The 15623-nt window shown below is 45.0% G+C and overlaps 1 protein-coding gene across 1 annotated transcript in view; it reads left to right on the forward strand.

Moving 5' to 3' along the window:
• DOCK2 (dedicator of cytokinesis 2) overlaps window positions 1-15623 on the forward strand; it is a 458208-nt gene that overhangs the window by 168217 nt on the left and 274368 nt on the right. The window contains exon 26 of the mRNA XM_070774484.1: window positions 2082-2230. Coding sequence (XP_070630585.1) covers window positions 2082-2230 — 149 coding nt within the window. The remainder of the gene's footprint in view (window positions 1-2081; window positions 2231-15623) is intronic.

The raw sequence follows: 15623 nt of genomic DNA on the forward strand, positions 1-15623 counted from the left end.
GCTCCTGTGCAGACAGGTGAGCTCGTGGAGAGATAATACCCTATGTCTTGTGGCTAAGAGCACAGGCTCTGCAGTCAGACAGGGGCCACCACCTACTATGTGCACAGACTGGGGCATGTCCTCTGTTTCCTCATCAGCACAAGGGGAGAAATGACAGTATCTATCTGCCTCCTATAGGCACTGGGAACATTAATGGAAGTAATTCTTGCAAGACACTTAAAATGCACCTGGCACATTGTAAGCACTCAGTATATTAGCAGTGTCAGCAATTACTGTTTTTAAATTTTCCTCGAGGTTCAAATCAAGGGGATATCCTAAATAGGGTCCCTTGCTCCTTGGAAGAAAAGCTATGACCAACCTAAACAACATATTAAAAAGCAGAGACATTACTTTGCCAACAAAGGTCCATCTAGTCAAAGCTATGATTTTTCCAGTAGTCATGGATGGATGTGAGAGTTGGACTATAAAGAAAGCCGAGCACCAAAGAATTGATGCATTTGAACTGTGGTGTTGGAGAAGACTCTTGAGAGTCCCTTGAACTGCAAGGAGATCCGATCAGTAAATCCTAAAGGAAATCAGTCCTGAATATTCATTGGAAGGACTGATGCTGAAGCTGAAACTCCAATACTTTGGCCACTTGATGCGAAGAACTGACTCATTGGGAAAGACCCTGATACTAGGAAAGATTGAAGGCAGGAGGAGAAGGGGATGACAGAGGATGAGATGGTTGGGTGTCATCACCAACTCGATGGACACGAGTTTGAGTAAACTCCAGGGGTTGGTGATGGACAGGGAGGCCTGGCGTGCTGCAGTCCATGGGGTCGCAAAGTCAGAAATGACTGAGCGACTGAACTGAACTGAACTGAACTTGACCCTTGTCCAGAGGAAGGCAGGGAGCCTTGTGACAATATCTCTCGGATCATATTCCATCGCAGATTGGCTCCCCAGGGTGAGACCAGGATGCTGTGCCAGAAGAAGGTGTGGACCCTGGGCTGACAGAATGAGAGATGGTGTCTCCTTCCCCCTGCCTTTACGTGACTCTGTCTGCTGCCTTTGCTCTTTGCATTGTTGCTGATTCCTCCTGTCAGGTTTTAAGTGTCTAATGGGTGAGAACCATGTATTATCCCTGTACATCCAGAAATACAGCTCCTTCCACATCAGAGATGTTCAACTCTTATTTGCTGTATTGAATTAAAATAAAATTGTTGCATATGAGTCACATATTAGTGCTAGAAGCATCTAGGTGGGGATGACTTGAAATGTTTTTGAATTTTTCAGTTCCCTCAAGGTTTGCTGGTTTTAAGAGAAATATAGAAAGAAAGCTGCATAGGATTTCAGAACCTTCCAGATATTTCCTGAGACAGCAGTGCCAAGAGAGTTACCCTTCTTTGCAAAGGTTTTAATTTATTTAAAATGAAAGCCATGGTGCATAAGGAAGTGGGAAGTAATTCATTTTTTTTTTACTATTTATGCTAGTGAAAAATGTCTATCAATAGTGGTATGACAAATGAACAAATATATCCATACTGTAAAACAGCTGCAAAAACTTAATGTTGATCCCTCTATATGATAACATAGAAAGAGCTCCAAAAACCATTGGTGACTGAAACAAGTACAGAACAATACGTACAGTGTAGTCCTCTTTTATAAAAAGGAAACAAAACAAAAACGATGCTATGTTTTATACTGATACATGCATACGTAAAACATAAAAAAATGGTCTTGAAGGATTATCGTCATAGTGTGATGTGGTTTACTTAAATGCAAAGCCGAATCAAAAAGACGCTGCATATTTTATACCAGTATACACCCACATATACACACATACGTTTTTATATGTATACACACATGTGTGGAATACAATAACGGGTTGGTTGCTTCTTGAGAGTGGGTGTTGGGAGAAGAGCCAGAATTGTAAATAATTTTCTAAGAAAATGGTAACCTAATTTCTAACATTCACCTTTTTACAAGAAGGATATATTCATGAATTGTCTCTGTAATGAAACATTATCTAGAAAAGAAAGAAAGGAAGCTAAAACAAACCGACGAGCTCATATGCCTCTGAACTGCCTTCATTCCAGAATGCCGGGACATTCTGCTTCCTGTCATTACCAAGGAGCTGAAGGAGCTCCTGGAGCAGAAGGACGATATGCAACACCAGGTCCAGGAGAAGAAGTACTGTGTCGAATTACTCAACAGCATTCTGGAAGTCCTCAGCTGTCAGGACGCGGTGAGTCTTCGTGATGATGTAGATGTCCTGAACTCAGACTAGCGCTCAGTTGATTAAGTTCTAAAATATTGATGCTCATGAATAGCAGTTGAAGTCTAAAGATAAAAGTCAATGGCTTGCTCAGCGGGCTTATTTTTCCAGTGACTAACTCCCCATCTGTTAAAGACGGCTTGGGGACTAGAGCTGAGCGTGTAGCATTTTGTCACTGTATTTCTTGTTGAATAGGCCTTCTTAGGGTGTAGGTATGGACATATTGCAGACTTTTTAGATGAATTGTTCATTTATTAAAGCCCTGACTTGTAGGGATGGAAATGAGGAAAATTTACTATGCCTACATAGCCAAGAAAACTCACTTCCCTGCTTTCTGGGCTGATTTTCCTTGGTTTTCCTTCCTTGGTTACCTCCCACAGTGGTGAGATGGTGAAGACTCTTTATGGATGAACAGAATGCTCAGGCCTAGATCCTAGAGGTAGGCTGAGGAGTAAGGTGGTGCTAGGGAGGTGGCCAGTGTATACTGCTTGACATCATTCAGAGGCTAGGCAAGCCTGAGCCCAAACGGAAAGTCTTGGTGGGAGTAAGTAGAGGGCTTCCAAAGGGCAGAGTCTGCAGAAGACAATGAGGAAGATGGAGTGTGATAACAGTAAAGACCGAGAAGCAGTGATTAAACACAGGACTAGAATTCTTGAGACTTGAAGATGGGGATAAACATTCTTGGTTGACTCAGGTTCGTCTGCAACCTTACTTCATCCCTGAATAACGTCCAGGAGTGTCTGTCCCTAGATGGGCTGCTCTCAGAGCCAGGTAGACCCAGACAGCCAGTAAGTCTTCCCTGAGTGTTCATGTGACCATCCTCTCTCCTCCCTTCAGATTCACTGAGAAGGGCTTTCTAGATGAATTGGATCTGTGATTGACTGTATGAGAAAACTGCAAAACAGTATTTTTTCCTGCGCATATGCAATAGTGAACCATTATTATCAGTTTCCTAGTATGTCTCTCTTCTGTAGTGTCTTTTCCACTTTTAGCATCCTGGTTGTTTTTTCTTGTCTCATTTCTAGGTGAATGAGGCATGTAGCCAGCTTCATTCATTCATTCATTCGTACATACGATGTACTAGGTATATGCCAGGCACATGGCACACAAAGGCATATCTTTTTTCCTAAGAAAATACCTATAAATATATAAAGAAAAAGTGACAATATAATACAGTGACTAAAATCTAGATGCATCCTAGGAACTGGAGCTACACAGACTCTGTGCGTGTGTGTGTGTGTAAACGTTTTTTCAAGGAAGCCTTCTCAAGAGAAGGAAAGCTTCAACTTCACTATTCAGAAGTGAATAATTAAATAATGATCACCAATGGTACTTTATTTGCTATTCCGTAAGTACTTGCTAGATGCAGTCCAAGCCTTCTTTCTTCACACATTGATCACTGCTAAAGATTATCATTCTCATTTTACGAATGGAAACCTGAAATTCACAGACTTAAAGTTCAAGGCCAGACAGCAGATAAATAGAAGGCTGAAAATTCGAACCCAGTTTGTCAGACTCCAAAGTCTGCATAATTATAGACCCTGAGGATACAAAAGCATGGTCTTTTCCCTCTTGTCTTTTCCTATCCTGTCTTTTTTGTGGGGAGAGTGAGTATAATGCCCCAAAGCTTGGGTACCTCTAATTCACTCTGTGAGAATGTTATGATGACGGGGTTGTTTTCATCAGCATGTTTTCACTAGCCAGCTGTTGAACTGGTTCCAGTCTTTGCTATTTGATCTTTAAAAAGAATTTAGGGAATGTTTGCTCTTACTCTCACAATGTAAAAAGCATAACGATTGGCACACTATATCTCCAGAAATTTCCCAGAGAATAGGGCTTCTTCCTCTTGAAAAAAAGTTTCCAGTGTTTCTTATATAGTAGTGCTCAGGTCCCTTTTCATAGGGAAAAATTCCAGATACTTGGGCTTACGCTAGGGTACCCCCGTTTGAGGACACACTTATCACGTGTTCTGCCAATTTCCTGATTTGGGTAAAGGGGTGGCCCCAGTTCACAAATCAGTTGTTAAGCAGCAATGCTAGGCTCTGCCTGAGCCAGGGGAGTGGGCCCCTGGAATTCTATCCTGACAAGTTGTCATCATTTTGTCCACTGGGTAACCCTGGACACTGGTGACAAGGGGCTGCTGTCTCACACACCCCAAGTGCTTGGGGCTTCAAAGCCAACGAGTGTGTGGGAGGCCCAGGGCCCCCGTGGGGCTTGTGGCAGCTGGCCTTGAGGTGTGTGGGAGGCGGAATGCCACTCTCCAGGGCCTCTGAGTGTGTGGGTTTGGTAATGACTTCTGAACCCGGGACTAACCCACCTCTTTCCCAGAATGAGCAGCTGTCTTTGCTGGTGAGTGGGTGAATAGTATTGCTACCACTGGGTTTGGTACAGTGTTGGCACCATGTGCGAGCTTCACGTCTAACTTCTCCAGCTCATGAAGATAGGAATCTCTCCTTCCTCTTCTCAAAAACGTTGTCTTCCATGAAGAAGATCCATTCAGTAACCATTATTAGTTTGAGTTAAACCAAAAATCAGAAGTCCCAAAGTATCTAATCTAAATCTCTCTTGTTCCAGGCTATGGAAGCTCTCAACTCTGGCTACATGTTGCCTGACAGGAGAAGCTTTTTATAAAGTAGTTGTGCCCAGGTTCCAGTTGACTGGCGTTGGCCAGAGTGTCGCAATAGCATGCTCATGGGGTGGTGATAATAGGCAGCAGGGTGGAGGACCACAGCTTTAATGCAAAAGATCTTAGACATGAGTGTACATCCCAGTGACCTGGAGGAGCTGTGACAACAGGGTTCTGATCGTTAGTTTTGGAGGATGGGGCTGATCTCGGGTCGCCTCAGCCTGCAGCAGCTTGAAGCAGGTTTTAGTTCTGAGCCAGAGGGTGACGGAGAAGGCGATGGCACCCCACTCCAGTACTCTTGCCAGGAAAATCCCATGGACAGAGGAGCCTGGTAGGCTGCAGTTCATGGGGTCGCTAAGAGTCGGACATGACTGAGCGTCTTCACTTTCACTTTTCACTTTAATGCATTGGAGAAGGAGATGGCAACCCACTCCAGTGTTCTTGCCTGGAGAATCCCAGGGACGGGGGAGCCTGGTGGGCTGCCGTCTATGGGGTCGCACAGAGTCAGACACAACTGAAGTGACTTAGCAGCAGCAGCAGCAGCAGAGGGTGAGGTTGGTCCATGGCAGTGAGAGGTCTGAATCCTAGCCACTAGGCCAGTGGCCAGTGACAAGGCCCTGGTCCTTTGGCTTTGCAGAAAAGAATTCCCACAAAGACAGAAAGTAGTGAAACAAGTAAAGTGTTTATTAGGAGGAAAGGAATATAGTCCATGTGGATAGATGCAGGCAGACCCACGGAGAGGGTCACTCCCTTGTGGTGTTTAAAATCACTTACATGGGGAATTTCTTCCAGGTTTCCTTTGGTCAATCATTTTGATTTGCCGGGTTCTGAGTCCTTATTTGGCTTGTCTCAGGGTGCTCTCGTGTGTGTGTGTGTGTGTGTGTGTGTCTGTGCGAGTGCGCATCTCTCAGCCGAGATGGATTCCAGCGAAGAGGCCTATTGGTAGCTTAGCACCACTCTTCTTTTGACTCCCAGGAACTCTCTATTGGGAAGGTCTCCTTGACTTTGAGGATGAGAAATATGAGGCCTCTTCTCTGGCAGGGCCCAGCCTCAGCTCTTGATTGTTGTTGTCCTGTTGTTGTTGTTGTTTAGTTGTTCACTTGTGTCCAGTGCTTTGTGATTCTGTGGACTGTAGCCCGCCAGGCCACCAGTCTCCTCTGTCCACGGAATTTCCCAGGCAAGAATCCTGGAGTGGGTTGCCATTTCCTTCTCCAAGGGATCTTCCTGACCCAGGGATGGAAACCTGTGTCTCCTGCCTTGGCAGGCAGATTCTTAACTACTGAGCCGTCAGGGAAGCCCTGCCCTCCCCTGCCTCGATTGTCCTGCTGTTGATATTTTGGAGTTTGTGTCTGCAGGGAATGGGCTCCAGTTGCTCACTTGGTGGAGGTGGGAGGCATCTGCCTCCTGCTTCAAGGCCTGATTGTTTATTTTTCTAACAAATGCCCAGATGATATGGATACTGCTGGCCCAAGGACTACACTGTATGGGCCACTGCTCTAATGTGACCTAATTTTTTTCATCTTCACTATTCACCAGTAATGGAAGAACAGTTGGGCTCATCCTCAGTTCTTTACCTTCTTAATTGAAGAGCCCTTTCCAGTCTATAAACCATCTCCTCTTCCAATATGGCATTTAATAAACCATAGAATGGCAGTCTTCAAACACAGTCATTTGTGCTCATCAACTCATTTTTATGTGGTAGTGGGGACATGGCCTGTGTGAAGATCTGACTTTGAAAATCCAAACCATCAGATGTGCTTCTGGTTTCTTCAGGCGCCAACTTCTCAAAGTTGGAAATTTCAAAGAAAAAAACTGAGAAAGACTCCTAGAGTAAATGCCCTGGATTTTTCTTCTGGTTGCTTGGATCCTCTGTGTTGATAACAACATAGCCATCTATTTTTAAACTGACTTTCTCTTGGCACCATGGAATAGCCTGTCTCTCCATCTCAAGCATGGGCTATACCTACCTCCTGAACCATTGCCAAGGGACAGAGCCACATGTGGAAATTTAGTAATTACAGTGCAGGTTGCCGAGCTTCCTTTTTGGGGGACCTTGTGTGTTTGAGGAATGGGAAAGAATGCTTGTCTTCAATAGGCTGTCATTATTTGTGTGATTACAGCCCAGCACAGCCGGCCTGGCATGAGGAAGCTATGTTTTCCTATTACTACCTTCTTCACTGTAACCCTGGGTGGCTTATGATTCAGGAAGGTTTGTCTGCCTAAGCTTAGGTCTTGAGATATATATATATATATATATATATTTTTTTTTTTTTTTTTTTAATTCATGTTTGGCTGTGCTGGGTCTTCGTCGCATGCAGGCTTTCTGAAGGTGCGGCGGGCGTGTTCTGCTCTTACTTTAATATGCGCACGTCTCTTTGCAGTGGCTTCTCTTTGCAGAGCACAGGCTCTAGGGTGCACAGACTCAGCAGTTGCAGCAAGTGGGCTCAGTAGCTGGGGCACATGAGCTTAGCTGTCCCATGGCATGTGGGATCTTCCCAGGCCAGGGGTCAAACCCGTGTTTGTGACGTTGGCCGGCAGATGGACCAGTGTGGAAGCCCCTTGCTGTTTCCTAATGGCCCTGTTCCGTCCCCTCACTCAGCTTGCTTGAGTTGCACTTTAACCTAGGAGAGGCACAGGCTCAGGTGAGGGGAAAGGCCTGACTTCTGCCTTAAGTCCCGTATTAACTCCTTTCCTCCCCCCTCACCTGAGCAAGTTTAGTTGTCAACTTAAGTTACTTTGAAAGATGGTTTCAAACTGGCTTTGTCCTATGCTTTGCTGGCTGCCAAGTAACTCATAACATTCAATCTTGTGCCAGACCTGGAGGGAGTTGGCTTCCTCCCCACCCACCACTAAATCAGGCTTTTCATTTGTATGTTTCATTTCTCCGACAGACAGGAGAGTCGTCACGTTGTACCCTGCATAGTGATCACAAAGTGGGTAAAGATGACTCCTGATTCTGAAGAGGGGATCGTGTTGGGTATATCTGCATCATGAAGGTAGAGAACTTGCAGAATCAGCTTGAAAACAAAACAAAAACAAAGCCTTTTGAGCCCATTGACTAAACCTGAGGAGTTTTACCAAGGCCCTCTGATACTCATGATTGGTTTGGGGTTTATGCTATCTTTATTCATCAACTTAGACACTGGTAGAGAGGGTTTTTGCTCATGCTTGAACAAAACATGTTTTTTGTTCTATTCCTATTCCTGTTGTTTTTATGTAAGTAAAAATCCCAAACTCCTTTTAGGTTCAGCTCGGGTGATAATTCCTGTCTGCAATCTCACTTCCGTGTCCTCCCTACACCCCTCATCCTAAGGCGGGTTTGAGGACTTGCTTCTCTGTGTTCATGGCCATGTGTTCAGACAGACACGATAGCACTGACTGCTGTGTTCCGCTTTCTGCTGTGTCTCCTGCCAGGCTCAGAGCACCGAAGCTCAGAGAGCAAGCCTCACTCCCGCCACCTCGCAGAGCTTACCCTTCCAGCCTTGCCTCTTGCTGATTCCACTCTGACTCTCCAGCCTCCTCTCCGTTAAAGTTCTTTGAGTGCCTCAAGTGCCCACACTGTCTCTCTGCTGGGCTGCTGCGTGCTGTCTGCATTGTCAGAGTGCACCGCCTCCTCTCTTTGCCTAGCTAAATCCTACCTAATGTTCGGAAGCCAGATGAAATGTCACTTTCCCTGGAAAGTGTTCTCTAACCCTCCTCCACAGCCCTCTCTAGTGGTCCATGGAGCTCACGCCAGGGTTATCATCCTCTGTGGACCCATCTGTCTTGTAACCGGGAGTGCCCTGCTCTGCCGTGTAGCCCTCCCCTTCCCCTTGCACATCCTGTGTGAAGCCTGGCTATCTGTTAAAGGAATGGAGAAGTGAATGAATATGACTTCTCCACATCAGGGGCAGAGCCTGAGTTCTCCATCGGGTCTTCCACTCTGAGTGCTGAGAAGGTATGCTCCTTCCTCTTTTTGTCTTCCTTGGTAGCTCAGCTGGTAAGGGATCTGCCTGCAAGGCAAGACACCCTGGTTTGACTCCTGGGTCAGGAAGATCCACTGGAGAAGGAATAAGCTACCCATTCCAATATTCTTGGGCTTCTCTGATGGCTCAGCTGGTAAAGAATCCTCCTGCAATGCGGGAGACTTGGGTTTGATATCTGGGTTGGGGAGATCCCCTAGAGAAGGGAAAGGCTACCCACTCCAGTATTCTTGCCTGGAGAATCCCATGGATATATAGTCAATGGGGTCACAAAAAGTCAGACACGACAAAGCAACTTTCACTTTGGATATCAAGTGCAGAGGTTGAATTAATCACACAGTTTATGACACATTTTCCTCATCGGTCTTTGCAAGGCCCTCTCTGGTTTCAGGTATATGTGTGTGTTTTTACCTTTGTCCTTATCTCTTGCTTCCACTCCCCTACCTTCCCTACCTGCTTCAGTCAATTCAGCTACTATGTCGAATACACATGTGTAAATTTGGGTGCGTGTATTTTAAAACACACAAACACATCCACTCACCCTCATATCCCTTCCTTACAGAGGAGCTGATATTGACTGCAAAAGAGCATTAGCCAATTCAGTCCTGTGAAGGCCCCCTGGGTGGGGAGGGCCTGAGGTGGGCACAGGGAGTCTTCTGTCCAGGGGTGTTCTTGGTCTAGTGCTGCCTGGACCTTCCACGTGTGATACAAGCAGGCCCTGCCCCCTGTGCTTAGCTGTCTTCCTCTGAAATTCTGGGCTCCTGTGAATCCCAGGCAGCCTGCCTGATGCAGGCTGGCAGAGAGGCTGATGCTGCCTCTTTGCATTATCAATTAGCTCCCAGGATCAATACCACTCTGCAGAAGCAGCAGGGTTTTCTTCTAACCTATCTGCTCCCTCATATATCACATGAAAGGCAGGAAGACAAGACTTGCTGAAATTCTTTTGTCTGTGAGGCATTCCAAACAGAACAGCCAATTAAGCTCTGAACTTAAAGTTGAAATAGATGGGGATCCTATACTTCCACTATGTCTAAGGCCATTTTTTATTTACCTATTGCTCTTCCTGTGCATCTGTGGTATTAAATGTCCTCTTCCTAGGCCAGCGGAATGGCACGGTAGTGTCATGGACAGTGACATGTGAGACACTGTCTTTCTGGGTGCCCTTCAACCTGCAAAGTGCTTTCTCATACATCACGGTTGTTCTGTTTCTGGCCACCACATGGCAAGGTCAGTTTTATTATCCCCATTCTACTGGCGTAGAGTGGGAAACTTGGTGACATTCCTAACTAAGGTCAGAGAGTTAGTAAAAGGCAGAGTCGGCAGGGACTCCCCTATCTCACTCCACAGTCAGCCTTTCACACATCACTGCATCTTCCGTGACTTCACTGACACACTACCTCTTAACACTTTACGAGCATCATTTCCCTGGTGGAGGTAAGAGCACGAGCTTTGGAGTTAGGCTGCATTCATGCATCCATCCCACAAACAACAGAAAGAACCGTGTGTGCTACCCCGCATGCTGAAGCTATAGGAGTGAGCAGAGCTGGGGTGTGTGCTCACTCTGCTTCTGATTATCTGGGGAACCCTGGAAGTCAAATAATCTCCTGGTAAAAATAGGCTTGCTGTGTCCCTGGGTAGGTGTGCCAGGATTACAAGAACATCTGTGAAAGCATGCAGCGTTTTACTTGGTGGATAATCTCTACTGGATCCGTATGGCTTTGCTTCTTCCTTCACTAGTTCCCTTCCCTCCTAAGCTCTTTCCACTGTTCCGGGGTGCTTCTGAAACATCCCTATAATTCTTTTAAGAACGGTTAAGGGCCAAGTGATCTCCTGGGAGAATGGCAAACAGGTCCCAGGCTTAGGGAGCATTCGGTGCACCGTCAGCACTGAAGGCAGACCGCAAGCGGCCCTGGCAGCAGCCAGATGTTTTGGAGCCCTCGCAGGCATCGAGGGGGCCTGGCCAAGGAGCGCAGGTGCTGCTGCTGGAGCAGAGCCATCACCTGCGGGCACCCGGCCCTCACCAGGGCTCCTGCAGGGCCTGGAGAGGGCATCAGCCTGCGCCTCAGGGCTCCTCTGGGGTCCTCCAGAACTATGGGCTCGTGATAGCCGCCGTATGGCACGGTGTGCTGGAGCTGGCTTGCACCGGCTCATGGGAACCAAGTGTTAAAGGTTTAGGAAGTTTTTGAGCTATTTGTTAAAATAACAGCCATCGTTAAAATTTTATATAAATATCTACAACTAATAAATGATATTGAAGTCAAAGGTAATAAATATATGTTCAGGAGTATCACTTCCTAATTATCTTACCATACTTTATTCTTATCTATGAGCTTGAGGTTATTTACATCTGTTGTGTCTGTATGGTAGAAATGCATACAGATATTTAATGTTATAGATGTTAATATTTAATGCTCTGCTGCAGCCCGTTTCTTCCCAATTCTGTGTTTAGCAGAGTCATTATTGGTAGCTTGAAATCAACCATGAAGGAAGTACTCATTCCAGAAAATTGACAAATGCTTAATATCCAGACTTTTATTTTTTCTCTTCTTGGAGAGATAATTGATAAACATTTACCAGCATACCACTGTCTGGGATTCAAAGAAATTTCAAAGAAAATTCAAAGAAATGAAAAAACCCCACAGGTTCAGGGGAGCTGCCTGTGTGCCTTCTCTTTTCGCCAGTGATCCTGGATCTGCTGTGTCTAAAGGTTCTCATGAGACTGGCCAATGAAAGGATGCTCCAGGGGTGTCACAATTCAAAGACAAACTAAACACCCAACCTAGAACAGAGATAAAGAAATTTGTTTCATTTCCCATGGCAATTCTCACTGATTAGCAAGAACTTCTTTCCTTGTAGCATGCGGAATTTTGAGGGCCTGTGTGGGCCAGTGAGGATGAGAGCCCAGATGCCTGCATAGGTGGTGGATGGGGATGAAGGCTTGAGTGCCATTCCTAAACCAGACGTCTAAGCCACACAGCTGTGGGAAAGGCACGTTTGACAGGGAGGTTACTGTCTTTCAATGCAGTCGTTTTTGGCCTTTGGGTCTTAAATAAGGTTTAAAGATTATAAAAAGCTCTCTTTTGATTAGGCAAGCCTTTCGGTTATCATTGTTACAAGGAAGAACCACCAATGGATGCTAAAGGTGATGGGCAAAAGCCTGATGAGAAACAGAATATTTGTATAGTCTCAGGGTATCCTCCCAAAACATCTGCCTACCAATAACACACGGAAAGACAGTAGGTTCACAGTGTGGGAACCTGACAGGCACCCCCGTAGCCAGGTGGTGAAAGGGAGCATCTCCAGGAAGGACACATCAGCAGCCTGTGCCTCCCGAGAAGCTGTACTGAGAAGGACACAGCACTGCTCTCCTAGAGAGTCCTGTCAGGAACATACAACCAGCCTCATAATGAGAAAGCTTTCAACAAGCCCCAGCAGGGGCTGTTCTACAAAACAGCAGATGATTACTCTTCAGAACTTAAGGCCATGAAAGATGGGGAAGTACCAAGGCACTGTCACAGATTGGTGGGGATTTAGGAGATGTGACAACTGAATTCGAAGTAGGATCCTGAATTAGGTCATGAACCAGAAAATGGACCCGAGAAGGAAAACTGGCAAAATTAGAATAGAACTGTTCTGTTAGAGAAGACTCTTGAGAATTCCTTGGATGGCAAGGAGATCCAACCAGTCCATCCTAAAGGAGATCAGTCCTGCATGTTCATTGGAAGGACTGATGTTAAAGCTGCAACTCCAATATTTTGGCCACCTCATGCGAAGAGCTGACTCATTGAAAAAGACCTTGATGTTGGGAAAGATTGAGGGCAGGAGGAGAAGAGGACAACAGAGGATGAGATGATTGGATGACATCACTGACTCGGTGGACATGAGTTTGGGTAAACTCTGGGAGTTTACCGGGGAGGTCTGGTTGTGCTGCGGTTCATGGGGTCGTAAAGAGTTGGACATGACTGAGTGACTGAACTGGTAATTAGTTAATAATACTGTACTGACACAAATGTTGTGCTTTGATAATTATGCCCTGATTACGCTACCATTAAGATGTTAACATTAAGGGAGGCTGGATGAAGGGTACATAGGAATTTTCTTTACTGTTTTTGCAACTTTTATGTAGGCCTAACATTATTTTTCTTAATAAGCTTACTTTGAAGTGTTTCAGGAAGGATGCTCACTTCCAAAGAATGCATTTTGAGGGTGAGCAGTTTCCCAAAGGACACCTGTTCCAGTGTGAAGGGCTGCTGATACATAAGGGGTTTTCTGTGCTTTTTTCAGTCAAAAATGACAAATCTCACAGACAAATGACCAGCCTTACTAGAGGATTCCACTCTGTTAAATGCCCCAATCTGTCTGGAGGTGATTGGAACCTCCTACTAAGTGAGTTATTGGGTAATTACTTGACTCAGTCATATCAGCATGCATTAACCGAGGATGAAGCTGTGGGGACTGAGAATATGGAGGAGTCTTGCAGCCTGTCCTGGTCACAAGGACCTTGCACGTGACAGCACCGACCAGGGTTGTTTGTTAGCCTTATCCATGTGGTAATTCCTAGGCCAGTGTTTGGCACCTGAATGTCACCTGATCTTTGCTTGGCAAGTTTAGCAAGTGGATGGCTTGGCATAACTTACTAGATGGTCTTTGGGTCATTTATTGTCAGGGGAGCCACCTGGAAAATTAGTAGACAGTTTTTGTTGACAGTTGACTAGAACTCAGCACCAACTAGAAATAATTCTCAAGGAGTTCTTCAATATTCCTCTATTTGCCATGACCAAAGTCTAAAAGAGTTTGTTGGTGTTCAGTCACTGAGTCGTGTCCAAATCTGTGCCCTGGTAGGCTTCAGCGTGCCAGGCTCCTCTCTCCTTCACTATTTCCTGCAGTTTGCTCAAAATTCATGTCCATCAATTCAGTGATCCCATCCAACCATCTCATCCTCTGTTGCCCCCTTCTCCTTTTGCCATCAATCTTTCCCAGCATCAGTGTCTTTTCCAAAGAGATGGTTCTTCACATCATGTGACCAAAGTATTAGAACTTCAGCTACAGTCCTTTCAATGAATATTCAGGGTTGATTTCCTTTAGGATTCACTGGTTCGATGTCCTTACTGTCCAAGGGACTCTCAAGAGTCTTCTCTAGCACCACAATTTGAAAGCATCAATTCTTTGGCACTCAGCCTTCTTTATGGACCAACTTTCACATCCTTACATGACCAACTACTGAAAAAATCCTAGCTTTGATTATACAGTCCTTTGTCAGCAAAGTGATATCTCCGCTTTTTAATGTGCTGTCTAGGTTTTGTCATAGCTTTCTTGCCAAGAAGCAAGCCTCTTTTAATTTCATGGCCACAGTCATGGTCCGCAGTGATTTTGGAGCCCAAGAAAATAAAATCTGTCACTGCTTCCACTTTTTCTATTTGCCTTGAAGGGATGGAACTGGTTGCCATGATCTTAGTTTTTTTAATGTTGAGTTTCAGGTCAGCTTTTTCACTATCCTCTTTCACCCTTATCAAGAGGCTCTTTAGTTCCTCTTCACCTTCTGCCATTAGAGTGGTATTATCAGCATATCTGAGGTTGTTACTTCTCCTGGAAGTCTTGATTCCAGCTTGTGACTCAGCCAGTCCAGTGTTTCACATGATGTACTCTGCACATAAATTAAATAAGCAAGGTAACAATATAAAGCCTTGACGTACTCCTTTCCCAATTTGGAACCAGTCTATTGTTCCATGTCGAGTTCAAACTGTTGCTTTTTGACTTGCATACAACTTTCTCAGGAGGCAGGTAAGGTGGTCTGGTAGTCCCACCTCTTTAAGAATTCTCCAGTTTGTTGTGATCCACACAGTCAAAGGCTTTAGCATAGTCAATAAAGCAGAAATAGATGTTTTTTTGGAATCCCCTTGCTTTTTCTATGATCCAACAGATGTTGGCAGTTTGATCTTTGGTTCCTCTGACTTTTCTAAATTCAGACTGTACATCTGAAAGTTCTCAGTTCATGTACTGTTGAAACGTAGCTTGAAGGATTTTGAGTAAGACCTTGCTAGCATGTGAAATGAGCGCAATTGTGCAGTAGTTTGAACATTCTTTGGCATTGCCCTTCTTTGGGATTGGAATGAAAATTGACCTTTTCTAGTCCTTTGGTCACTGCTGAGTTTTCCAGATTTGCTGGCATATTGAGTACAGCACTTTAACCCGCAGCTAAATTCACTATGTCCTCTTGGCTCTCTCCCAACTGCTTCCCAGGGCCGGGATGAGGGTTGGGCAAGTGATGCATTTGCCTGAGGCTAGGGACAAAGTATAATTGGGCACCAAAATTTCGGTAATCAAGAAAAGCTGTATTTCAATGCAACATTTTTAAAAACCAGTATTTTAAGATTTTGTTCAGCATTTATTTTTCTGCCTTAATTTGTATTTTTTTTAATATGGCATTAAATTTTACTTGCCTTGATTAATGAGCTTTTTGATGCTCTTGCAGTATTATCTCCTGGGTAAGAGCCTTGATCACATTACTCTCTCATCTCAGTCCTGGCAGTTTATGGAGCCTTCAATCAACACCAGCTGCCTGCAGTGGCAAATCTGGGCTCTGACCCATGAATGGGCAAGTTGGCAACTTACAAGAGTAGAGAAAGTACCTTTCTGTTCAGACCTGTTCAGAAGACTGTGGAGGATGCTGTGAAGATTTCTATCTGTAGGGAACAATTGCATAAAAGCACAGGTTGAAAGGAACAGCCGTTTACACTAAACCTTCTCTGGGCCAGCCACTTGTTTTTCAAGAAAC

This window comes from Bos indicus, chromosome 20 (assembly GCF_029378745.1).
Source record: "Bos indicus isolate NIAB-ARS_2022 breed Sahiwal x Tharparkar chromosome 20, NIAB-ARS_B.indTharparkar_mat_pri_1.0, whole genome shotgun sequence".
Taxonomy (NCBI): domain Eukaryota; kingdom Metazoa; phylum Chordata; class Mammalia; order Artiodactyla; family Bovidae; genus Bos; species Bos indicus.